This window comes from Leishmania martiniquensis, chromosome 13 (genome assembly GCF_017916325.1).
Source record: "Leishmania martiniquensis isolate LSCM1 chromosome 13, whole genome shotgun sequence".
NCBI lineage: Eukaryota > Euglenozoa > Kinetoplastea > Trypanosomatida > Trypanosomatidae > Leishmania > Leishmania martiniquensis.
In genome coordinates, this window is record NC_090148.1 from 16,131 (window position 1) to 39,906 (window position 23,776).

General features: G+C 60.1%; 7 protein-coding genes across 7 annotated transcripts; all 7 read right to left on the minus strand.

The window, feature by feature from the left end:
• Window positions 1–641: 641 nt before the first annotated feature.
• Window positions 642–4,937, minus strand: LSCM1_05820 (uncharacterized protein; the record flags this gene model as incomplete). Its single annotated transcript, XM_067323259.1, has 1 exon — window positions 642–4,937. The coding sequence occupies one exon, from the start codon at window positions 4,935–4,937 to the stop codon at window positions 642–644; it is 4,296 nt and encodes a 1,431-aa protein (XP_067180210.1).
• Window positions 4,938–7,933: 2,996 nt separating this feature from the next.
• Window positions 7,934–9,445, minus strand: LSCM1_05821 (uncharacterized protein; the record flags this gene model as incomplete). The annotated part of the gene is made up of 1 exon (XM_067323260.1): window positions 7,934–9,445. The coding sequence occupies one exon, from the start codon at window positions 9,443–9,445 to the stop codon at window positions 7,934–7,936; it is 1,512 nt and encodes a 503-aa protein (XP_067180211.1).
• A 2,135-nt stretch (window positions 9,446–11,580) lies between these two features.
• On the minus strand, window positions 11,581–12,912 carry LSCM1_05822 (uncharacterized protein; the record flags this gene model as incomplete). The annotated part of the gene is made up of 1 exon (XM_067323261.1): window positions 11,581–12,912. One exon carries the CDS (start codon window positions 12,910–12,912, stop codon window positions 11,581–11,583), a length of 1,332 nt encoding a protein of 443 aa, XP_067180212.1.
• A 1,045-nt stretch (window positions 12,913–13,957) lies between these two features.
• Window positions 13,958–15,013, minus strand: LSCM1_05823 (uncharacterized protein; the record flags this gene model as incomplete). Its single annotated transcript, XM_067323262.1, has 1 exon — window positions 13,958–15,013. The coding sequence occupies one exon, from the start codon at window positions 15,011–15,013 to the stop codon at window positions 13,958–13,960; it is 1,056 nt and encodes a 351-aa protein (XP_067180213.1).
• Window positions 15,014–16,028: 1,015 nt separating this feature from the next.
• LSCM1_05824 (uncharacterized protein) lies at window positions 16,029–16,505 on the minus strand (the record flags this gene model as incomplete). The annotated part of the gene is made up of 1 exon (XM_067323263.1): window positions 16,029–16,505. One exon carries the CDS (start codon window positions 16,503–16,505, stop codon window positions 16,029–16,031), a length of 477 nt encoding a protein of 158 aa, XP_067180214.1.
• Window positions 16,506–19,103: 2,598 nt separating this feature from the next.
• On the minus strand, window positions 19,104–21,275 carry LSCM1_05825 (uncharacterized protein; the record flags this gene model as incomplete). Its single annotated transcript, XM_067323264.1, has 1 exon — window positions 19,104–21,275. One exon carries the CDS (start codon window positions 21,273–21,275, stop codon window positions 19,104–19,106), a length of 2,172 nt encoding a protein of 723 aa, XP_067180215.1.
• A 1,164-nt stretch (window positions 21,276–22,439) lies between these two features.
• On the minus strand, window positions 22,440–23,204 carry LSCM1_05826 (uncharacterized protein; the record flags this gene model as incomplete). Its single annotated transcript, XM_067323265.1, has 1 exon — window positions 22,440–23,204. One exon carries the CDS (start codon window positions 23,202–23,204, stop codon window positions 22,440–22,442), a length of 765 nt encoding a protein of 254 aa, XP_067180216.1.
• Between the last annotated feature and the right edge of the window lie 572 nt (window positions 23,205–23,776).

The following is a 23,776-nucleotide window of genomic DNA, read 5'->3' on the forward strand; positions in this document are numbered from 1 at the left end:
TTTGTTAGGCGGGGAGCGGTGAAATCGTGGAGAAGCTGCGGTCAAGATGCCAAGAAAGAGGACACCAGAGGCGTGGGTAGTAGGTGAAGGAGGGGGGGGCAGAAAAGGGCGGGATGACTGTTGATTGTACAACGCTGATTCGAACGCTGTCGACTCGACGTTCCCCTATGTGAAGTGCGCCTCCGCCCATCCCACCTCTCCCTCATGCACTGAGTCGAGGTGTACTCCATCGAGAGGGTAGGAGATGCGTGCGCAGCACGTGATGAGCCGGTGAGTGAGCGCCGAGGGGTGAACATGGTGCTCCTCACACCGTGGTCGAAAGGGCCAAGTGATGATGATCGCTCCTACCGAGCAACGTCATCGTCAACGGCCTCCGAACAGCGCTCGTTAGCGATGGGTGCATTCACAAAAACAGGAACGATGGGAACTGATGCGCGCGCTGAGCAGTGTGCGTGCACGCGCGGACATCACTCACGCACACTCTTGTTCACATCTCAGTGCAGATGGTCATGCCGGAGGCTTCGCTGCGCCTCCTTGCAAGCGTTCAGAAGAAAAGGATGACCACATCACCGTAGCCACGCTCCCATACGAAATGAGGTCCATACGCAATGACTTGCACACAGAGGCGCTCCGACTTTGCCTCACTCGGTCGGCTCCGCCTCCGACATCGCCGTCTCGATGTTACCCTCCAACTCCTCTGATGCTACGCTGTCTTCTATCACCGCCGAGAAGTTGGAATTGGTTGCCGTCAGGTCCAAAAAATCCTGCACCTCCGCTGACCTCGTCTTACGCTGCTGTGCCACAAACGTGTAGTGGTCACCTTTGATGCGCTCCATTGAGCACATGTCGACGCCGCACGACGCAGAGACCTGGAGCGGTACGCTAATCTTCACCCCGGGGAACACCTTCGGGACGTACTCGTGCACCGAGCCGAGAATGCGGCACGTGTCCGTCACACACTTCTGCAGCACGTCGACGTGGCAATCCATCCACACAGCGTCGTGCACGAAGTTGATGAGGAACGCGCGGTCCCTGTAAAAGTCTTTCGCGACAAAGTGCCGGAAAAGTCGGCCGAGCATCATCTGCGCGAGCTCCGCGCCGTAGCCTTGGATGGGGTAGTTCTTGATGGGGGGCAGGTTCAGCACCACATCCCGCATGCGCAGGCTCATCCGAAGCCCGGTCGGCATCTCGGCAATGAAGCTGGTGGGCAGCCCTGGGTTGTTGGGGCGAAGCGCGACCGACCGAACAATGCGGTGAAACTGCGCGATACCGGGGTATTCCTCGTTCTCTCTCCGGATCGACGCCTCGAGGTCTCGTACTGGAATGCCGGTGCTCTTGTGCAGCAGCGGCACCCCAGCACCGTACAGGCGCTGGAAGGAAAACTGCTTCGCCGTCTTGCGCAGCTTGACGTACTTCGGGACATCGCGCTTGTAGCCCTGGTAGATCTCGTCGTACGGCAGTCCACTAAAGAATGCCGCCCGCTTCACATGGAAGTCGACACCGTTTAGGAGGTCCTTCGTCAGGTTCGCGTCGTTGCACAGGATCGCCAGCACTACGATCTCTAGCTGCGAGTAGTCCACCTCGACGCAACGCCCCTTGGAGCCGAAGCGGGACACAAAGAGGCGTCGGACAGACGACTTATCGTCCTTTGGAATGTTCTGGCAACTCGGGTAGGCGCTGACAGTGCGCGACGTCGTTGTGGCAGTCATATCGATGTGCTGGTGCACTTTGCCGTCTCGGTGCACCGTAGCAAGGCGCCCAGCCGCGTTTGGTTGCAGAAATGTGGAGGTGTGGCGTTCGAGCATCTGTCTCTGCAGGAGCAGTGCAGCTGGCTTCACGCCGTGGGCGCACAGGGACGCCAGCACAGCGGGAGAGTAAGCTTTTCGCTGCAGACCAGCAATCACCTTCGCGCTACTGATGTAGTCTGCGGCCACGCCAGGCAGGCGCACCTTCACAAGACGGCTTTGACGCTCTGCTGGCACAAAGCACCCAATCGAGGGAGAGCGCAGGAAGCAGTTGGCAGCCTCGAGCAGAATCTTGTCCCGCTGCACAACCGCTTCCTTGCCAGCGACACCAAAGATGTTGACAAGCACATACCAAAGCGCTTTGGTGTCGGTGTCAGCGCGGTGCAGGTCACCATCCGGCCGCACGTTGAGCGCTGTGATCAGATTATTGAGGCGCAGCGAGGATGTGAGGGCATCCATCAGGGGCTGATTCGCGCGGCTCCGGCGCATTCGCCATCGCAGCTCGGTCCGGTGGGTATTGAGCAGCGCCAGAGAGTCGCAAAATAGAATGCCGTCCAGCTGGCATTCCGGGGCGTGACACTCCAGCGCACGGCGGAGCATTGGTTCATCCAGCGAGAAGACATTATGGCCCACCAGCACCAGAATCTCATGCGGGTTGTGTGACGCCTTGTCGAGGCGCAGATACCGGCCAATACTCTTCGCGACCACGTCGACAGTTGGCGCGTCGCGAACCATCTCGTTAGTGATGTGGTGAATGCCTACCGTTCTCGGCGAGATGGGGCGCTGCGGGTTCACGAGCGTGTGAAAGGTGCTGTTCTCGATGGGGTCGAACATGGCCACCTCCACGATGGCGTCCGTGGCTGGGTTGAGCCCCGTTGTCTCAATGTCGAAGAAGACGACGCGGTACGCCTTCAGTTTCTGCGAGCCCTGCGCCTCGATGTGCTGGAGGATGCGGCTCGGCAGCACTCCCGTTGTGGGCAGAGCGCATTGGGCCGCATAGCGCTGCAGGTGTGGCTCTCCGATCATCTGGAGGAAAGACCCGAACCGGTGGCAAAGGTGAACCAGATTCGACGTCCAAAGAGGCGTGTCACGGGCCTGCGTCTGATGCCCCAGCACAATCGTACCGCCAAAGAAGTAGGCGTGCTGCTGCTGCAGGGACCCCCAATCGAACTGCTCCCTCATGTCGAGTGGTACCTCACTCGGCACGTACGCATTCATCGCCGCGTCGAGCACAGCGGCAGCACTCTTCAGCGAGGCGGTTTGCCGCGCCGCCTCCTCCGCATCAATGTGGATACCAGCCTTCTCGATACTCGCCATCGCCAGCAAGGAGTCCATGCGGTGCGCCAAGCTCAACAGCTGGCACTGCTCTAGTGCACGGTTTAGCTGCTGGACGAAAATCCTCACCACCGCAGGCGCTGCCTGGAGGAGAAACTGTCGCTGAAAGGCGAGCGGAAGTCGGTCGTTCGGCGCACCCAAACGCGACGACGGCGGCAGGTGCACACCGTGGCGAAGGGCCAAATCTTGAATGCTGTTGTTGCCGGTGGTGCATCTCTGCGCCTCCAGAAGGTACTCGGCCAGCGTGACGCACCACACACGGCCGCCGCGCTTGATGAACTTCTGCAGCTCGGCGTCACCCGACATGAGTAGCACAAACGTCTTGGCATCGTGCGTGACGAGCACGTCATACCCATCGAGGCTTGGTAAGCAGAACCCCCCGCGTCCCTTGTAGACAGCCCACGGCTCCACCGTCCGACTCGCGTGGTCGGTGATGCACGCACTCAGCACATGATTGATGTCTGCAACCGGGTTCATCGGCTGACCGTGCACGGTGTGGTCGGTGGCAACGTATGCAATGGTGATGAACTTGTCGTAACGGAGCCATTCCGCTTTCTCGGCTGCAACCCGCTTGGGGAACGTGAAGTAGCGGCCCCAGTCGAGGACGTTCTGCGGCGTTACGATGTCGCTATCCGAGGAGCTGCTCAGAAGACTCAAGTGGCCGCTTTTCTGGCTCTCGGAAAGCCGCCTGCGCTCATAACTGCGGAGTGTGTTGCCAGCGGTGGTGTAGATGCCGAAGAGCAGGTCCGCATCGAGGAAACCTGCAGCATCCTTCATTGCCCCCCAGTACCTCATGGGGTCAGACTGGTAGCAGCCGCGCAGGCGGTCGCTCACCTCCGACGCGTAGACCACGACGCAGTCATGACCGACCTTCATGACAGCGGTGCGGCAGCGGAAGAGCGCGGCGCGGTCAGTGCGATTCGTGGGCACCAGGATCATCTGTTTGGAACGCGTATCGAGGAGGCAGGCAAGGGCATCCGAGAGCATGCCCTTGGCCGAGAAGCGGCGGCGACGTACTGGATCCCACAGCGACATGTTAAGCCCGCGAGTGCCGGCCTGTACCAGGTGAATGAGGTAGACATCAAAGCGGGGCAGCAAGTACGTGCTTATCGTCTGTAACGGGTCCCCGGGCACCGCCTGGCACGCCGCCGTGCGGATGAAGGCCCAATGTGCCTGGAACCATGCGCGGGTCGCAGGAGCCGGAGGCACGCCCGAGACAGCGCCATGCATGATATCACGCGGAGAGGGTGGCTTGCAGCATAGCGTGGAGGTGAGCTCGAGGGTGTCGACGTGAGAGGCCGCCTGTAGCCCGCTGGACTTCAGCAATGTCATGAGCTTTAGGAGAGGCTCCTGCAGCCTCTTCCGCTCCTGCTCCGTTTCCACGACAGGTATGAGAATGAGCTGCGTCGAGGCACCGCTCACGCGGGCCATGAGTTCATCTGCTACACACCAAGCCTGTGCGGTCCCCGCGTTCGTATTCATGCTGCACACAACGTCGTCTGCGGCGATGGAGAAGATGTGGAACGTTGTCGTTTGGAAGTGGTAGCTCACGAGGAAGGTCGCCACGCTGTCGGACCTGCAGCAGTTCTTTGGCGAGTCGCACTCCGACTGTGCGCTTTTGCAGTCAGCTGCGAGCTTCTGGATGTTTGTGTAGTACTCCTGCGTACTGCGCACAACACCGGAGTCTAGAGAGATGGGGACGTGAAAGAACTCGGCGTACTGGGCAGCGGCATCCACTGGCGGAGCCTTACCTCTTGCTAGCGCTGCCTGTGCCGTTGTCAGAGACTGCACCGTGCAGCTCAAGCGGAGCGGTTGCACCAGAGCATGAAGCCGGCATCTGCCCATGTGGCGATGCATGATTGCGTGGTGTAGTATGGCAGGCATCTTTGGCACGCTATCCTCCGGTCAGCTCACTCCCACGACTCCCACCCGCCCTGCACACCGAACGGTGCGCAAAAGGGCCGGGTCGACTCTCTCTCTCTATGCTTCTTAGCTACGCGCGCTTGCGCTTCTGCACACGCAGCACCCACGCGCGCAAGCGCAGGGACACAAGCAACCACACCCGAGCACCCTTGCTTCCCTGAAACAGAGATGTAGACGCAAGTAAAGGCAGCAGCAGTGGTTGCGCTCCAGCGCAGTACAACGGATGCCACAGCCAAAAGAAAGAGGAAGGCAACAGAGGCAATTCTTCTCGCGATCACGCTGGCGCCCGCACGCAGGCGTGCCGACAGAGATACGCGTTTCCCCTCTTCCCCTACTCTTCACGCCCTATACCCGCTCTCTCGCCCCAGTGTCTCTCGGTTGCTTATCCTCCTCTCTACACCGCGAATACGCGTGCGTGTGGGTATGTGTAGCGGAGGAGGGTGCGCATGCACGCATGCGTGCGTGTATCGGTATCAGCCTCTACGGCACCTCCTTTCAGCCCCCCTCCTCTACCTCTCTGTCGCTCTATCTCCGCGTTCACAGCAGCTCCCTCCCAATGTGGGCTTTGCGTAGCTGTGTGTGCGCACGTCAAGAGAAGAAGAGAGGGGGTGAGCAGGGTAAAATAGAAGCCAAGGGAGGAGCGGAGCGGCGCTGTGGCACGCCTGCACAGGTGCGCTTGTGCTAAGTTAGAGAAGGCAAACGGAAGTGTAAGTAAAATAAAAAAAGAAACGGAGTGTGTGTGGGTGTGTGTAGATCTATCTAAGCAGCCTCGACAGCAGGCACACTTTTGTCGCCTGGTTCCGCAGTGCGCAGACACAAAGGCACGTTGCTGCGATCACTCCCCCCTGTTCGCGCGCCGTTGATGCCGCGTTAAGGTCACTGTTTCAATGCACTTTTTTTTTCGAGGGGGGTGGAGGGCATAATGGCCACGGTCATCGTGTGCAAAGGAAATAAACGGAATGTGTGTGTGTGTGTGTGTGACATCGAGAGACGGAGAGACGGAGGGGTGAATGGCGAGGGCTCTTTTCTCCCCACGAGAGACGGGATCGATGATGGACATTGCCATAGGCATGTAGTGGGCCTGATTGGATCGCCTGTTGAGCATCTTCAGCAGTCCCCATAAAGGATGTGTGTGTGTGTGTTTCTTTGCTTTTTGAGAGAGGGGGGCACCGTCGTCCAGCTCGGCCTCCATTGAAGTCGTCGATACCCTTACACACGTCTGCCGTCCCGCCGCGACTCACGTTGAGAAGAGCTTGGATGAAGTGGGTAAGGACGGCAAAACGTGCGGAGGAGGGGGAGGGGCACATGCCGCACTCGGCACGACACAATCAAAGACCTCGGCGACGACAAAAAGGGGAAAACAAAAAGGCAAAGAAACGGGAAAAATGCCGAGACAAAACCTCACGGCATCTAAGAGAGACCCCACACACACACACAGGCGTGCGCGTCATGGCGGAGTACTCCTCGGCTTCGTCGCTGTGAGGTCAGCGAAAGAGCGCCCCAAACGCGTTTGTCGTGAGGAAAGGGAGGACAGAAACGGAACGCCGAAAGAAAAATCAAATTGATCCTCGTCTGGCCGACATAAGGGGAAAAAAAACTGAAAGAAAAGACGCACAAAGGAGAGACGTGCGGATACGCACGCGTGTGAGTCGCCCTGTCAAAGGGCGTCAAAACGTATCGGCCCTCTGTGGGGCCTCCGCCCAGTCGAGAGCAAAAAAAAGGCATTTTTCTCAGTGTGTGTGGAAGGGGGAGGGGAACATTTCGCCTCATCGCTCGCCAGCCTCGAGTGCGCCTGCGCCCTCTGCGAGGCGAGATGTGGCGAAAGAAAGCCTAAGACATACGAAATTCAGAGGCAACTTACGCGTACACCACGCACAGCACACGCAAGCCGATGTACGCACTCGAGTGTGGTGTGCGCGTGCGCACTTCACCACTGGGAGGGGGGCAACACAGAACGGAAGGTAGAGGTGCACGGAAGAGAGAGAAAGCCTCAAAGCGCCAGTGGTACCGTGAGAAAGTGGAGGAGGGGGAACACAGAGAGGGGCAAGAGAAAGAAAGGCAGTTGAGCACCGCACACTAGCACTGCGAGGTCAGCCATCTTCTCGACCCTCGCTTCCACCTCCCAGTCACTCCACAGCGTAGCGTTGACGCCCGCCCGTCGGTTGCTGCACGGAAAGAAAAAACAACTAAAAGGATGTCTTAAAAGGTAACAGGAAGAGAGGGGCACACCGCAGCATCGGCAAGTAAGGCAGAGATGGCAACACAGGCAAAGATGCGCACGACTCCTGTGGCTCACGACGGCACATACCGCAGCGGACGAAGGAGACAGCGGGTCAGCGTGGACAGCGACGGAGAAAAAAGGTGGAGTGCGCGACAGTGGGGAGGGGGAGGGTAGCGCACGTCGTACAACACCTCTGCACACCTGGAGCACACGAAGAAGTGGGCACGGAGCACCGCCTTCTCTCCATCTGGCATGTTCTTCACCTGTGGTCATTGGCCTCTGCCATGCGCATCCGCACGGCCCCTTAGAAGTCGGTGCGCGCATCTCTCTTTTTGCCAATCGTATTCGCTTCAGGAAACAAAATGCTTTTTAGCCTCACTTTTCGGGGTGCCGTGACAGTTTTTTCGGACTCGCAGGGCACACAAAGAGAGACGGAAAAGGCACCATCCTGACAGATGAAATGCCGCGCAGCGCGCGAGCCGCACTATCGACAACGAAGAAAACAGAGAGACAGCTGCGCCTCCTTGCGGCGCACGAGCACGCAGTGATTGGCCTGTGCACTTGCGTCTGCGTGCCGGCAGGATGTTGGTGAGGGAGTTTTCGGCCTCATCAGCCCTCTCTCTCTGTCTCGGGAAGCCGGTCGTGTACGCTTTCTCTCCGCATGCTGCTCCCTTTCCTCTGGTGAGCGTGACGGAGTGTAGCACCTCGCTCAGTCCTCGTGGCGCAGGTAGCGGCGCTCCAGGTACTCACGGAAGTACTTGGGGTTCAGTGCTTCGCCGGTAGCCTTGATCATCAGCTCCTCCGTCTCGAGTAGGCAGCCCTGATCCCATATCTTCTCCTTCTGCCTCGCAAAGATCGGCTCCAGCTGGCCAGTGCGGATGCACTTGTCGACTGTGTCTTCGCCAAGCTCCCTCCTGATTGCTGCCATCAGCTGCGCAGCGAACATGGAGCCAAGCGAGTACGTCGGGAAGTAGCCAAAGGCACCCATTGCCCAGTGTGTGTCCTGCAGGCAACCAATGTCGTCACGGCCCTCCGTCTCCAGGCCCAGGTACGCCTTCATCTTCTCGCTCCATACGTGCGGGATTTCCTCCGCCTCCATTGTACCCTCAATGAGGGCACGCTCGATCTCGTAGCGTAGCAGAATGTGCAGCGGGTAGCACACCTCATCCGCGCGGATCCGGATGAAGCTGGGCTTCACCGTCTGGTTCATGAGCCGCACGTTCTCCTGAGAAAACGCGGGCTGGTCACCGAGGTGCTCTCTCAGCAGCGGAGCGAGGAACTGGGAGAAGGCGGCAGAGTGGCCAATCACAACCTCGGCAAAGCGCGACTGGCTCTCGTGGATAGACATCGAGCGCGCCTCACACACCGGCTGGCCACGCATCTCCATCGGGCCGCAGTTCGTCTCGTATTTGGAATGCCCCGTCTCGTGGATTGTCGCGAAGAGCGCCTTGGTGAAGTCCTCGAGGTCATAGTTGGTGGTGATGCGTGAGTCCTCTTTCACCATACCCATGAACGGGTGCGCGGAAATATCCAGTCGACCTGCTTCAAAGTCAAAGCCCCACACCTTCATGAGGTGGCGACCAAGGGACTCCTGCTTGTCCCTTGAAAAGGGCGTCTCGGGCGCTATCACCTGTAGCCCCGAGTCCTTCTGCGCAGCCAGGATCTTCTGCAGCAGCTCTGGCAGCCACGACTTCATATCGGAGAAGATGCGCTCCACCGTCTCCAGTGACATGCCGCATTCGTACTGATTGAATAGGGCCTCGTAGAGCGGCTTGCCCGTCGCAGCGGACCGATACTGCGCCTCCCTGCGCGCGAGCGCAATCATTTCCTTCAGAGCCGGTAGGAAGGTCGCAAAATTGTTGTCGCTCCGGCATTTAGCCCAGATAATCGGCGTAGTCGCTGCGAGCCTCGCCTTGCGCGCGCTGAACTCGTTCGGAAGCGCGACTTGAGCTGTGTAAAGGCGACGCATCTCCCGCAAGTTCGCCTGCTGGGCGGTGGTGAGCACAGCCGTGGCTGACTCAGCTTCATCCAGCAGCGCCTTCGTGCTGGAATCAGTGGTCAGCTCAGCGATCAGTCCGTATAGCTCACCTAGGGCGGCGCCACGCGCAGCAGAGCCCTTCGAGGGCATCATTGTCTCGGCATCCCATCTGCCCAGATTCAGAAGATGAGAGAAGTTGTAGAGCTTCTGGAAGAGCTTTTCCAGTTGCTTGTACGCCTCCATGGTCGCTTGCCGTTGCTTGCGAGGTGAGGAAGCGAGGAGATACGCGGAAGGCGCCAGCAAGCGGATCGCACCGTAAGGAGGAAGGGTTGATGGAGGAGAGCAGATTCTCGAAAGGCACGAATGCGCAGCTGAGCCGTGGCACCCAGCGACGCATCAAGAGAAAGGGTGGGAGAGAGGGTGCAGCGCAGAGGACGGTGGTGTCCGCGCGGAAGCGTTCCGCCGCGCCACAAAGAGGAGAGCGCGCGGAGGGCATCAGCGAAAGCGCATATTTGGCGCAGCGGCGAGGGTGCGGAAAGACACGCAAGAAAGAAAAGCAGTCGAAGGCGGTGGAGAAGCCGAGAGTAGTGGTGGAGAGGCCCCGTCAGCCGAACCGAGGGGTGCGCAGGAGCACTGCAAGCATTCACGCACGTGCCCTAGTGATTCCTTGGCTGGTCGAAATGAAAGGCATGACGGAGGGCACATACACAGGCAACGTCGGCGCTGACAGCCACCGCTGACACGGCAGCTTTCGGACTCTGCTAGCGATGTGCCCGGCGACATGCTCGTGGCCACATGCACACGAAGAGCACGGCGCCTTTTTTTCCCACCCCTCAGCAGGGACATAGAGAGAGAGAGCAAGCAAGATGCGGCATACGGGGAGGTAGCCGGACCGTGTCTTTCGTGTGCGGCTTTCGTGCAATTTGCAGAGGCTCGAGGCTCACGAGCACTCAGCGTGGCGAGCTACTCCTTCGTTTGTTCCCTCATGGGAGGAGGCGCGAAAATGAACGTTGCGGGAAGAGAAGCTGAGAGACTCGACGAGCAAGCGAGCGGGCGCGAGAGAGAGAAAGCGAGCCGCTCCCCCCTCCTCACTCTCTGCGCGCGCCCCTCGCAATCACTCAGCGTGAAAGGCGGAGGTTGCGCAGCACACACCAGGGAAGAGACGACGAGGGGCACCAGAAAAGCGGTGTTCGCGTGCGCGTACGTGTGTGTGTGTGTGTGTGTCCTGCTGATCATGCATATCATGGCCCCATGGCGGCGCAGTGCGCCATCCTTCTCCTTCGTTCCCGCATCCATCACTCACGCACGCAGGAAAAGACACACAGTCACCTCCGCACCTCTCTGCCCCACCACCCCGCATCGGCGCACCCTTCCTCCCCCTCATCCCATACCCTTGCCCGGGCGCGTGGCGCTCACGCACTTTTTTCCCCAGCTTGTCAGCGGTTCTAATCCGACGCATCATCTTCTATGTGCGCACAAGCGCGTGCGTTGGTACGCCTGCCCTGAATATATGCAGCGCAATTGAGCATGCAGGCACAGCTGCCAGCAGGGGCATGCATGCCTGTGCGGGCGTCTCGACGAGGTGCCCCGCTCGAGCCTCTCTCGTGCTTCACTTCTCTGTTCTGCCAAGATGGGCAAGCGCACCATCTGAATCGACAAAAATAACTTTCGTGGGGGTGAATCCCTTTGTGGGTGAGGGGAGGGGAGGAGGGGGGGTCGAGCGTAGCGGGGCCACTGCGTTGACCTTTGGGGACTCGAGAGAGAATGGAGAGGTATCACGCAGAGGAGCAGGAAGGCAGCGGCGGCATCCCTCTCTCGCATGGCCGGCCAATCAACACGAAATAATAATAGTAAAAAAAGCGCGCTAACGAACGTAGCTATCAAAGACGGCTCAACAGTGCCAGAACGAGGGACGGGTTGAGGGGCTGTAAACCGCGGCAGGGGCGACTCTGGGCGGTGCGAGAGGCCTGCGACTCCTTCACCGGCTCCTCCATTCCCTCCCGACCCCGGTTCCCCAAGGCCGGCCTCGCAAAATGGCGCAGGACTGCAGAAAGGACAAGAAACAAATCGAAAGCAACAAGAGAGGAGATTCAAAAGAAGTGCACCCGCCCGGCTGCCTTTGTCATGCGCAGCGGCACCTAAAAGCGTGCCAGGAGCTGTGAAGACTGTGTACACGGCGCCCCCAGAACAGAAAGAGAGAGGTACGCACAGCCATCCATGCCCCCCCGACGCTCCGATGGCTTCGGCAGTGTGCGCAAGCTCAGCCTTCCTCAGACCACCTCTTACTGCACTCTCTTACCTCTTGACGTTCGCCGTCATGCGTTCACCATCTATCACGCTCTAACGCACAGCGCGACTTTCATCCTCCTTACACGTCTTCAGCTTGCTGTAAGCTCACTAGACGGCTTAGGCGTGTTGTAGGCTTCACCCTTTCTCTGCAGCGGGTCCTGCTGACGTGCAGAAGGGCGGATGGGAGGGCGGCACACGTCTGGCGGAGCGCCATCCACCCGCTTGTACGCAGAGTGGGCTGCGATGGCGGTAGACGAACGGTGAGTGGAGGCCAGCGTCGGTGCCACCGATCCGCTCGTCGGTGTCCGTGACAGGGGGGTGCGCGCAGGAGGAGAGGACTGGCTCGACGAAGGCGGCAGCGGCAGACAGGGCGAGGCAGCAGAGACTGCCGCTGCACGTGTCTTGGACACGGTCAGCGGCTTCGTGGGCGCCGGCGCAGCGGTCTCACCGACGGTCACTTTGGTGAATGCCGTCTGCCGCGGTTTTTGGGTGGCAGCAGCATTGCCGGGGAAGGCGATGAGGGCTGCGATGGAGACAGTTTTGCCCCTGCACCTCACCGCGCGCGGGTGCGCGACACGGCGCCGCGACGCTGAGGCTGCGTGCCCTGCAGGAAACGGTCGCCTCGACGAGGTGACAACGACAGCCCCGTCCCCAGACGCTCCAGCGAACGTCAGCGCCGCCACTTTTCTCTTCGCATGACCGGCGGTGGATGTTGCGGGTGGCTCGTGCTCGAAGGAGCTGCTCAGCGCCGACGTGCGGGTGGTGGTGATGGCGGGCGTGCTGCCGGTGCTGTATCCGCGTGGACTGAGGGCTGAGGCGAGCTCTTGGGCGACCTTTCGAATGAACAAGAGGACGCCCTCCTCGCTGCGCAGAGGTGAGGTGAAGGCTGTGGAACGCAGCAGGCAAATCAGCAAGCTGTCGTGCCAGCCGAGCAGCTCGAGAGCGACGCAGATTGCAACATCTTCGTAGATCGATTCCACTCCCTTTCCATCAGCGCAGGCGGCGCAGCGCAGAGTCGCATGGTGGATGGCCTCGCGTACTTGTGAAAGGAACTCCGTGAAAATGCTCTGCTCCTGTTGCCACAGCGTGGCGGCCCAGCAGAGCATGGACAGCGCCAGCCGGCTTTGGGTGACGGAGCCGCTGATGGAGCGACGTATGCTGCGCACCATGCACGATGCCTCCCACTCCTTGTTCGCCCGTTTGGCAGCGGCCCAGACGTCTGTGAAATCCTCGATGGACGCGAGAGGAGAGCCCAACGGCGGCTCACCGCTGCCGCCGCCGTCAGTACCAATGAGATGATTGGCCTCTTTGAGTCTCACATATGCGTTGAAGAGGTGCTCCAATGACGCGGACGAGTCCTGTGCGAGGAGGCCACCCCATTCGCGCGCAAAATCGGCAAAGGTGCCGATCGAGGCCGCCATGGCGGTCCTGGTGGGTGGGGAGGGAGAGCGGCTCCGAGCGTAAGTTGTCCGATGGTGAGCACAAGGCGGAGGAGGTGGCGAGGACCGGAAAGGGTGCTGAGTAAGTAGTGCAGGTCCGTCGGGAAGACCGTGATTGAGGCGCGGGTAAAGCGTGAGGCAGCGATGGCGATGAAGTTGGCTACGCAAGCACGTTTCTGTGTGTATGTCGACCAGCTCCCCGTGCGTATGGGCTAAGGCCTCAGCCAAAGCACAGAGCGCCGCCAGCCTCGTGTGTGTGCGAGGGTCTGTGTGCGAGCAGACGGAGAGGAGAGGGAGGAAGGTAAAGCAAGAGAGCGATGGAAGAAACGCAATGCTCACAGCATTCACGTAGCGCCTACACAGGCAAACACGCACGCGCTTGCGGAGGTGCGAGGCGGGGAGGCGCGCCCTGTGCACCGTAAAGCTCTGCATGAATGCTGCGAGACCGGGGCACAAAGAGTAGCAAACCGCCGCGAGTTCCGCTGTGTGCCTGCGTGTGTGTGTGTGTGCCTGTCAGGCTGCTATCCGATCCGTGTATGAGTCTGTCCCGCTGACGTTAAGCGACACTGCAGAAGAGAGCGCATCTGTGCCTGTGTGAGCCCATCGCCTCCCTGGATGCGAGCGCACTGCACTTTCTCTCGACTCAAGCGAGGAGAGTGAAGAGAAGCGGCAGTGCGGAAGTACGCGGGGTTAAAGTGGGAAGCCTTCTGGGGCAGGGCCATCAGGGACGAGAAGAGTGAGCGACATCCGCACAGCCGTCAGGAGTCAGCGAGGGAAAAGGCTGCGAAAAGGAGAGAGGAGGGAGCGGCCACGCCGCACGCGAGCATACGCGCGCCTCAAGGCTAATTGCAGTCGCCGCCATCATTGCACACACACACCACCTCTCCAACACGCCAAAGTCAAGTGTTGTGCATCAAAGACAATGTCACTCCCAACCACAGTAAGCGAAGGGAGCCCGCCAAAGGTTGCACAAGCGGCTCTCCTGTCACAGAGAGCTGAGGCGTGCGGTGAGCTCAGCCAAGACGCGCTACTGGCATGGCCCCGAGTCACCCCTTTCCTCCGAGGCCGATTTCTTTGCATGGGCGGCGGCAGTAGGCTTGCCAATGTCGATTTGTGCGGCAGCAGCAGTGCCGATCCTCTTCAGTCGCTCCACCTCCTCTACAGCCTTCATGTACGCCTGCGCATCCTCCTGCCGCCGGGTCTCCAGCTGCATCGACTGCTTATTCACGAGCTTGCGCAGCGCGAAGATGTCTTGCTGGCGCCGCCAGCACCGCAGCATTCCGTACAGAGAGCCCGCGGTGACAGAGAACCAGAAGATGATGTACATGGAGTGCACTACAGGTGTGAGGTGGACGTAGGTGACCTCATCCACCTCGCGGCGGCGAGGCCACGCGCGTCCGCGCACCATGCGCTGGTCGTCGCCTGAGAAGTCCTCCAGCATCTCCACATAGTAGTGGTGAGCGCCGTGTTTCTCAGTGCTCTCTTCGAGGTGCTCAGCACCCCAGCGACGGCGGTAGTAGGCCATGGCCATATTCCACGGCCGTATCGCCAGCCACGATAGGTCCGCCGCCACTGGGCCTTCATTGTCCGGGCTCGCGCCCCATATAAGAGACCCGCCGATGAACTCCTCCTTGCGCAGAATGCCGCGGACTTGGCCAGGGGCAAAACCCTCGCCGATGTACTGTGTCAAGATCGTGCGGTGCTTCCCGGCGTCGATCGGGACAAAGCCGCGGTTCACCATCACAAACTTACCGGTGTTCGCGATCTCGAAGGGCGTCATGACAAGGAAGCCGCCGCGACTCTCGTCCTCGTTCGCGGCACCCTTGTACGACGGAACAGAGCGCGGGCCTACCAGGCACGAGCCCTCGTTGTCGAAGGACCCGTCGAGCATCACTCGACGGAACTCGCACTCGTTCACCATCGCGTTTTTGGGCGGCAAGTCCGCCAGCGGAGTCTTCTCAACGTTTTTGTGGTTCTCCATCAACTGCTTCTTCTGGCCCCTGCGAAAAATTTGCCATATCCCAGCGTTGAAGGACATAACGCTGGTGCACAGGAACATAGCACCCATGTAGTCGGGCCTCATGTTGCTTCTGCGGGTTGGGCAGAGGGGGTTGGTGGTGGCTCGGCCGCGCGGACGTTTCTGCTGCCACGGCGGAAACTTACGCCGCACAGGGGTAGGAGGGAGAAGCAGAGTCGAGGCAGAAGAGATGGGGGCGCGCACCTGACAAAAAGGGACGGCAACACTTACCGGAAGCTGGCCAGGGCGTGTCCACACGCGGGCAGGTGTGTGCTTGCGTGTTTACGCACAATCTGTGAAGAATGGAGAGAGAGAAAAGTCGGGGCACGACGATGGGCTCGCAATATGCATTGACGTGGATGACTGTGGCGAGTGCGGGCGTGACAGGGAGAAAGAAGAGCGATCGAGCGAGAGGCCACAGGCACTGGAGGCAGACAGTCGACCGAACGCCCCTCTCCCGAGGGTATGGCCAAAGAGGGGCAGAGAGGAGCGAGTGGAACGTGAGCAGCGTAAGAGGAGAGGGTGGAAGCGTTGAGGGGTGTCAGGGGGAGGGAGGAGGGGTCATTCACAGCCACCAGTGGGCCGTGCGCTCTACAGAGAAGTTGAGAATACAACAGACACCGCTTTCTCTGCGGAGGATGGCACATGTTCAGCTGCGCACTCGTGTGCCGGCCGGTGCATCAGACATCCACACCATCACTTCAACGTGAACCGACATACATAACAGAAGAGAGGGCGAGGCGCCAGCAGCCGCTGCGTGTTTCGAGCGGGGCTAACGTGGAGAGGGGTGGCATTGGTTGCGTGTCTGCCAGTACCACCAACTCCAAAGCAGCGGCAGCAGCAGAAAAAGGGGGAGACGGTAGTCAGCAAAGGTCAGCGGCCCATTTCGGGCAGTGCACATGCACAGGGCAAGGCGTGCGCACGAGCATCGGAGGAAAAGTGCATCAGACGGCCACGGGCGACACGCAGCGCACGTGGGGCGTGGGAAGAAAGAAGCACGCCAGATCGCGCGGGTAGGCAGCGAAGAGCAGCGCCACATCGACCATCGCGCACCGCCGCCTTCTCTTCCTCCCTCTCTCTCTTACGAGGGCGTTGAGCTGTTCGCCGGAGCATTGCCGGACAACGAGCGCAGGTAGGGTGACACCTCCATGTACAGCCGTTTCATCTCAAAGAAGTAACTTCGAGACTCCTCCACCGCCTCAGCGTAGACGTCGCACTTCTTTCTGAGACGCTGCAGCTCATCGTGCAGGGCGAGCACCTGCGTGTTGCCATCAGTTTTTTCGATAGCATCGCGGCACGCCTTCGCTTCCAAGTTGTAGTGGTTCTCATTGAGCTGAGACTGCCGCCGTTGCGCCCGCTCCTCCTCAAGTTTGCGCAGCAGCACCGCATTCTCAGCCTTCAGAAGCTGGTTCTGCCACCGCAGCTCCGCAAACTCCTTCATCTCCTCCGCAGTAAGAACAGGACTCCTCCGACCCCCGCCCGCTGGCGCGGGCGACTCAGTGGTTGCAGCAGCAGCAGCAGCAACAGAGGGGATGTTTGAGGCGTCCACATTGCTCATTGTTATTTGCTGAAGACGAAAAGTCTAGTAGGCGTCTGTATGCGTCAGAGTGAGCGAGAGAGGGGGCAGCCGATCTCGCGCTGCAGCGTCGGTCGTGGGGCAGAAGCACGCATGGGGGAGGTGGAAGAATGGAGGGACAGTCACGCGCGCACGGGTAAGGAGAAAGAGAGAGGGACAAATAAGCGGCTGTGCTAGTCTGTCGCTGCTGACGCTACACGGCTGTGCACGCACACGCGCACACACCGATGCACACGCAGAGGCATACGCGTATCGTACCCAAGTTTCTGCGTAGGAGGAAGCCCGTTTGCTTATGAGCTCTAAATATATACATACATACATATATGTGTGTGTATGTTTCGCACAAGAGCGAAAGAGGCGCACGCACGCTCGCACAGAGAAAGAGAAGACAGTCACATACGACACACCAACACGAAGCAGGTCCGTTCCGCGCTCCATCGCCGACCCCTCATCAGCAGTTCGCATCCGAAAGAGGCGAAAAGCTCGCAGAGACGGTGGAGATGAGACAAGGAGAGCGCTGACAGCTGAGCGCGCTTCGCCTTTTCCACAGACAAGTGTCTCAGAGTGAGGACCTCTCCTTTCTTTGCGGCTTCTCCTCAGCATCTTCTGCGGGCCACCTATCGCTTCCACGGGTGTCGGCGTGTGGGCCATCAGGGTTCAAAATGGGAAAGGGTAAGAGAGGGCATCGCGAATGAGAAGCTGAGAGGGGAGCGACTGGCGGCGCTCGCCGGTCAGCAGCGAGGCGTGAGAGAGACAGACAGAGAGAAGAGGAAAGGGAGCGGGGGGTGCGCGCGTGGGGAGGGGGGCGGGGGAAAGAAGGCCGGGAAGGAGAGAGGCAAAGTCTAGCAGCAGACCCACGGGTGCGGAGGGGGAGGAGTAGGTAGGAAGCGCAGCAGCTAGACTGGAAGGGGGGGTCATCGGCCCTACAGAGCAGCTGCCGAGCCATCGACTGCGAACCAGTGGCGAACAGCCGAGATGAGCAAAAGAAAAAGTGAGTTTCTGCCGCCTCTCTGAGGAGACACGCGAAAGTGAATGCCGAGATGCATGATGGCTTCGCGCGATACGCAGGTGCGTGCTGAGAAAAGCTGCGAGTCGGTGTCTGTCTATATGCGAGTACTCGGCTGCCCATCTTCTTGTGTCGTATCCTCGACGGATGTGTGAAAAAAGCGCCACAGAAAACTTCACAGCCGGCAGGGGGGCACAGAGGGTCCCAGGGACGCGCACGGCCACCTCCATCGCAGCCACAATAGCACTCGTGCAAAAGCCGCCGACGGGGAGGAAAAGCCGTCGTGCATCTCTGCACACACACACGCACAGCACTGGACTCAAGAGTCCGCCAGCTCCAGCCTATTCTCTATCGTGTTGGCGTGCTCATCTACGCAGTCCCTCCGCTCCTCCTCAACTTCTCTGGCACCTCCCCACCACCACCACATACACACACAAAGACTATCGTACGCGCGAGAAGCAGCAGCGCCATCAGCAGAGAACGAGCCGCGCGCCCGTGAGTGGGGGGGCGCACGAGGGTATGTCCGTGCATGAGAAAGGGGGAGGAGGAGGAGGAGAAGTCGGCACGCACACGCGATATTAGGCGAGAGCGCGCGCGAAACAGAAGGGGGGAACACTCAACGAATAAGAGGCACATTGCACAGAGGAAAAGGGGCAATGGGTGGGCAAAATTGCCTCCGCGAGGAAGAGGCGTGCGCGTGTTGAGGGGGCGAAGGGGAGAGAGGGGTTAAACTGAAAGGGAGAGGGACAGAAGGGCAGTCCAGTGGATGTACATGAGCTCGCGCGCCATTCCAAACAGTGAAAACACAGAGGGAGGCGATGGGGGTGGGGGGAGGAGGAGGGGGGGAAGGCGCCTTAAGCGAGAAAATCGTTTAAGTGTGTATGTGCGTGCGTATGTGTCTCTGTGTAATGCAGGGGTGCTCACAAAGGAGGCATAGAGAGAAAGAGGGGGCGGAGGGGGGCGGACCCCTGAGCGAGGCGCATCAGCGTTGTCTTCTAATGATGTTGCGACCGGCGCAGCGGCGGGCAGAGGAGGGGGAGAGAGTGGTGTGTGGCGCCGCCATGCGTACATAGAAGAGTGAAAGAGTGCAAGACGACTTGAACAGCAATCGTAGCGCACACCGCGTCGAACAGGGGAAAAGCGGAACGATGAAGCGTGACGGGTGAGTGGGAGGAATCCTTGCGAGCGGGGACAATAATGGCGGCATTGGAGGAGGAGGCGAGAGACGAGAGAGAGGCAATAGCATTGAGTGGTAGGCAGCGCCATCACCCAAGCCTAAATGTGTATGTGTGTGTGCGTGTGTGTGCGTGCACAACTCTACGCTACTTCGCCCTCCGACACCCCCCCCAGTGCTCTGTTAGACCTCCCCTCACCCGCATCACACACAGACACATACACACAAGCAAACGTGCAAGCGAAGACACACACAGAGACGAGCAGGCCCGGTTGGAGAAGTCCGCGGGGATAATGCACCTCTGCAGATACAGCGGCGCGGTGAAGATGACGCCACATGAGAAGCGAGGGGAACAGACGAGGCGAGATGGCAAAGCTAAACGCTCGAAATCGTCACCGCCTCACTTGTCCACTCGCCCCGTAGTCGCCCAACTGCTCAAAGTGTCCGTCTCGTGAATGACAAGACGTCGCAGCTGCATGTTCTGCTCATCCACGCGGTCCGCATATGTCGTGACGAGCTCAAGGTGCTGCTGCATGGACTCCTTCAGATGGGCCGCCAGGTTTAGTCGCGTCACTTTGACAGGGCAGCCATAGCGCGAATACGGGCATACGACGCTGCCGCCGTCACCACCGCATGCGGCGCCGGCCTCCTCGGCGTCGAGGACCCCGGCGTTCCAGCGACGGCCCGCTGCCGGTGCACGGTGCGACGCGGGCCGGTCAACAAAGGATGTGCTACTGGTCAGCTGAACCGGCGAAGTGCGTGAAGAGTGTGCTCGCGTGAACTTCAGTGTGCCGGTACCTTCGTCAGATGTCACCGGCCCCACCGGCTCGGCAGCTGTGCTGCCGTTGAGTGCGGAAGATGCGCGCGGCGACGACGATGACGGGACTATCACACCCCTCAAAATACCCTGCGGCGGCGCCCCGATGCTGGAGCAGGAGGACACAAGTGTCTGCGATGTGTCCATCGAGTTCGGCACGATGATGCTCAGTGCAGTGCTGCGCGGAGTTTGTGTTGCGCGGTTGGGGTTGCGCACACAGCTCGCCATGTGCCCCTCGAGCCGCCTCTTGCGCACGAACTGCAGGCAGTACGGGCACGCCACCTTCGCAGCGTCGCAGCTCTGCTCATGCGCTGCGAGCGTTTGGCGACTCTGCACGCCGCCGCAGTACCGGCACTTCACCTTCGCCTCCGCGCATTCCTGCTGGGTGTGCTTGTCTAGGAGTTGGCGCTGTACTATGGCACCACATGCGCTGCAGCGGATCGGCGCGCGGGCGCACCGGCGAGTGTGGCTAGCGATTTCGCTACGCAGCATGCGCTCGTTGCAGTGCTGGCAGCGCACAGGCGAATCCCTGCACTCGGCCATGTGCGCCTCGAGCTCCTGTCTGTCTACCTCCTGCCTACAGTGGGGGCAGGTCGCCACCTGGCGCTTGCATACATGCCGGTCGCCAACGAAGATCGGCTGCCCGCACGTCTTACATGGGATCGGCTTCACCCCATTGTGTGGGTTTGTGGGCCCCTTCAGCTCTTTGATGCGGTCCGCGTACCGCAGCGTATTGAGCGTGTCCTCGCAGTGGCTCTGACAGGGTGATATCGCCGCAATCACGCAAGTCTTGCACCGGCCCACAAAGCTCTCGCGAAGAATCTGCGTCAGCTTTGAACCACGAAACGGAATGTGTCGCTTGCGCATAGACATCGCGCGTATGCACTCCTTCAGAGCCAGCAGGGACTTGTTGATCTCGGCACCTTCGCGGCGCGTCTTCGCATCCGTCTCCGCCGTGTCAGAGGCCCGCTCGCTGCCTGCAAGGTCGACGAAGGTGATGCGGCCCAGTTGGACCTCACTGCTGCTGTCCACCAGTCTCAGTTTGATCTCGAGCACGGCGTGCGATCGCGAGCTGCGATCGTTCGCATGCGTTGTGCCTATCGACCTCAGCTGATGCCCACTCATCATCAGCGCATGGACATCGTCGACAGAGCTGACGACCTGCTCGGTGATGCCCATGATGTGCACGTTCTGGTACTCATCCTGCAGCATCTTCACTTCCGCTCGATCGTTGAGCAGGTCGTAGAGCTTTGACCCGTACACCTCATAGAAGCTTGCTGTCATGGTGCTGCTCTCCGTCATGGTGAGGAGCTCCGTCACGGCTAGGCTGTAAAGGCCAGGACGCTCCCCAGTGCCGAGCATCGTGTGCGTTTTGCCGCTGCCTGTCTGCCCAAATGCAAAGATGACCGCGCCGCCGCCTTCCCGCACACTCTGGAGGAGAGGCTGACAGCAATGGCGGTACACATCCTCGTTGGTGCACGCCTCACCAAAGACGTGATCGTAGTTGAAGCTGCTTGGCTCAATGATAGGCGTGAGGTCGAGCTTCGTGCGCGGCTCGTACACCGTGACGGAGGACCCGCCATTCTCGCCGCAGCGCACCACGTCGTTCTCGTTATCCTCGCGACCTGGGATGCGGGGTCGCTTGCGCACGGCGACAATGATAGATGAGCTGGCCCCAGGGCCGCTTGGCGACACGCCACAGGTACGCTCCGACTGGCGGCTCTGCGGTTCGCTGCTCGGGCTATCCTCTCGCATCCCCACGAAGCGTGGGGCGCCGGGTGGGCGAGGCGAGTGCGTGCGCGTCTGTTTAGGTTCGTGTGTCTGTATGTGTACCACGTCCTCCAGAGCGAGACAACAATGGTAGACCTGAGGAGAAGGGCGGAGAGAGAGTGCCGTGCATTGTGTCATGCAGGCAACATCAGTTGTGTGTATGGGGAGGGGTGGGGACAAAGAAAGGTGTGAGTGAGAGTGAAAAACGTGCGAGGAATGAAAGGGAAGCGACACGTCACGGTGAAGCGCGAGAGGCTCGAGAGGGGGACGTGGGAATGCCGCAGTGGAAGGGGTGAGATATTGAGGGGCGACGCTGGCGCAATGGCCCTCGGGGAGCCTCCCCAAGAGCAATCCTCCAGGTGGTGAACCAGAGATGGCACTCGTTGTCAACAGTTATGAAGAGGTGGAGACGCACGTAGCGCGCACGCATAGACGGCGTGTTAGCGCTGAGCACTTTGCCCTTGCCGACAAAAAAAAATTAGCCGCGGCACGCGCCTGCGAGCGAGGGATGAGTGCCCTCCTCTACAGCCCCTTCAATCGAAGCCCTCCAAGCAGCAGCAGTGCAGTGCAGTGTCGTGCATAGCTGCGGTCGTTCGGCTCTTGCTGCCTCTCGGTGCCCCAGTGACCTGTAAGAGAAGAAGGGGCCACACACTCAGATGTGCGCATGGGCATGCGTCGGAGCGCAAAGGCCCGAATGCATGAGAATGTGTATCAGTGCATCGGCCCGCATGCAGTCGCGGGAGAGGTGCAGCGCAGACCTGCGAGCACGCATACACACACCCCTAAGGCACACCAGGGGTCTCCAGAAAGCTAGCACAAGATGCGCCGTTCCCCTCCCCCTGCCGCGTCCGAGCAGGCGGGCGAGGCTCAACTCAGTGAAACCGGTGGCAAGAGCGAGAGACGGTCGGATGAGATATGGAACACTGTGCGGTGCGATGAGGGCAGCTGTTGCCCCTGAGCGCACGCGTGCGTGGAACGTTGGCAACCTGAGAGTGCTGAGCTGCCCTCCTTGTTTCCGCGCCCTCTGAGCTGGCCCCCTTTGGTCCTCGCCTTCCCTCACCACACCGCGCATTCACCTTCACGGTCATCGCGAGTATTCAGGCCCGTATACACGCAAATATGGCGTGTGTAGGCGTTCCCCCCCCCCGTTCATTCGTCCTTGATGGTGTTCTTCGGCTTGGGACTGACCGGCACCATGAAGTTGTCGCTCAGCGCCCATCGGCGACGCGACCAGAAGGGCCGCCGCGCGTCCCTCTTGATGGCGTCGGAGACAAAGGCGGTGGGGTCGTACGTTGCGAACATCGTGTTCGGCTCCAGCATCTCACCAGCGTGCCTGTTCGCCAAGTTGACTGGTGTGCGGCCACCCTCCTGGGCGAAGCGCTCCTCCACAACGCGCGCCACCATATCGCCTTCTAAAGGCCGCGGTGGGCGGCCGAACTCGTCTACATCCTCGAGGAACAGCGGAATCTCCGGGTCCCAGTTGCGCTGCTCTGGGGTGCCTGGTATGCGCGGCAACAGCTCCCCCTCCTCAAAACGCTCGACCATCGCAGCGGATTGGATGAGCTGCACCAGCAGATGGTCCTGGTGATGCTTAAAGGCAAATCGCTTGCCGCTAACGCTCGACGGGGTGCCATCAGCGTACTCGAAATCCGCAACTTCGCGCGACGGGCCGTACTTGCCGTAGCGGTCTCCGTGGCCGTGGTGCAGCATCCACTCGATGTGGGTCTTGCGAAAGCGCGGCCTCTCCAAGGGAAACTGCGAGCGAGCCGACGGGTACGCTGGCGCCGCCTCGGGGGCGGCCCAGGGGGGGCTGCGCTCACCCGTGTACGACGAGCGGTACTCCGAGTACTGCCGAGCCGCCGTGTGCAGCGTGGCCGCCGTGAGACACACACCGCACAAGTCACAATGGCGCATGTGTATGCGTGTGTGTGTGTGTGCTGGATTGGCTGCTCTTAGTGTGAAAGAGTCGTGTCAGTCATGACGATGGGATCGAAGGCAGCGAGGAAAATGCACAACAGGCAGCGGGGTCAGCTCATGATGGCATGGGCACAGGCACGCATGTATATAGGGAGCACTGTGCGGGAAGGTAGCGTTGGCCTTTGTGGAGAGAGGCGCATACTGTCTGTACACCGAGAAGGTACGCATGTGCGGGCGACGATTTGCAGCAGGGCATGGCAGACACAGACACACACACACGCCACGTAACTCGCACCACGTCATACAGAGAGACACAGAAGACGCTGTGCACCGAGAGTCGCTTCACTGCCGACCCCACTCAACGAGATGAGCATCGCTACACTTGGCCGCGGCAGCGGTGTGCACGCGCCCTGGTGCGCGTCTGTGCTGATGTCATCTTGTTGCTTGCTCTCTTCACCACATTAAGATGGTGTGCGAGAGAGAGTCATGCACGTCTGTGCGTATGTATTAAAGACGGCGCAGAGGTGCGTCGGATACCTGCTTGTACGTGTGTGTGTGTGTGTGCTTGG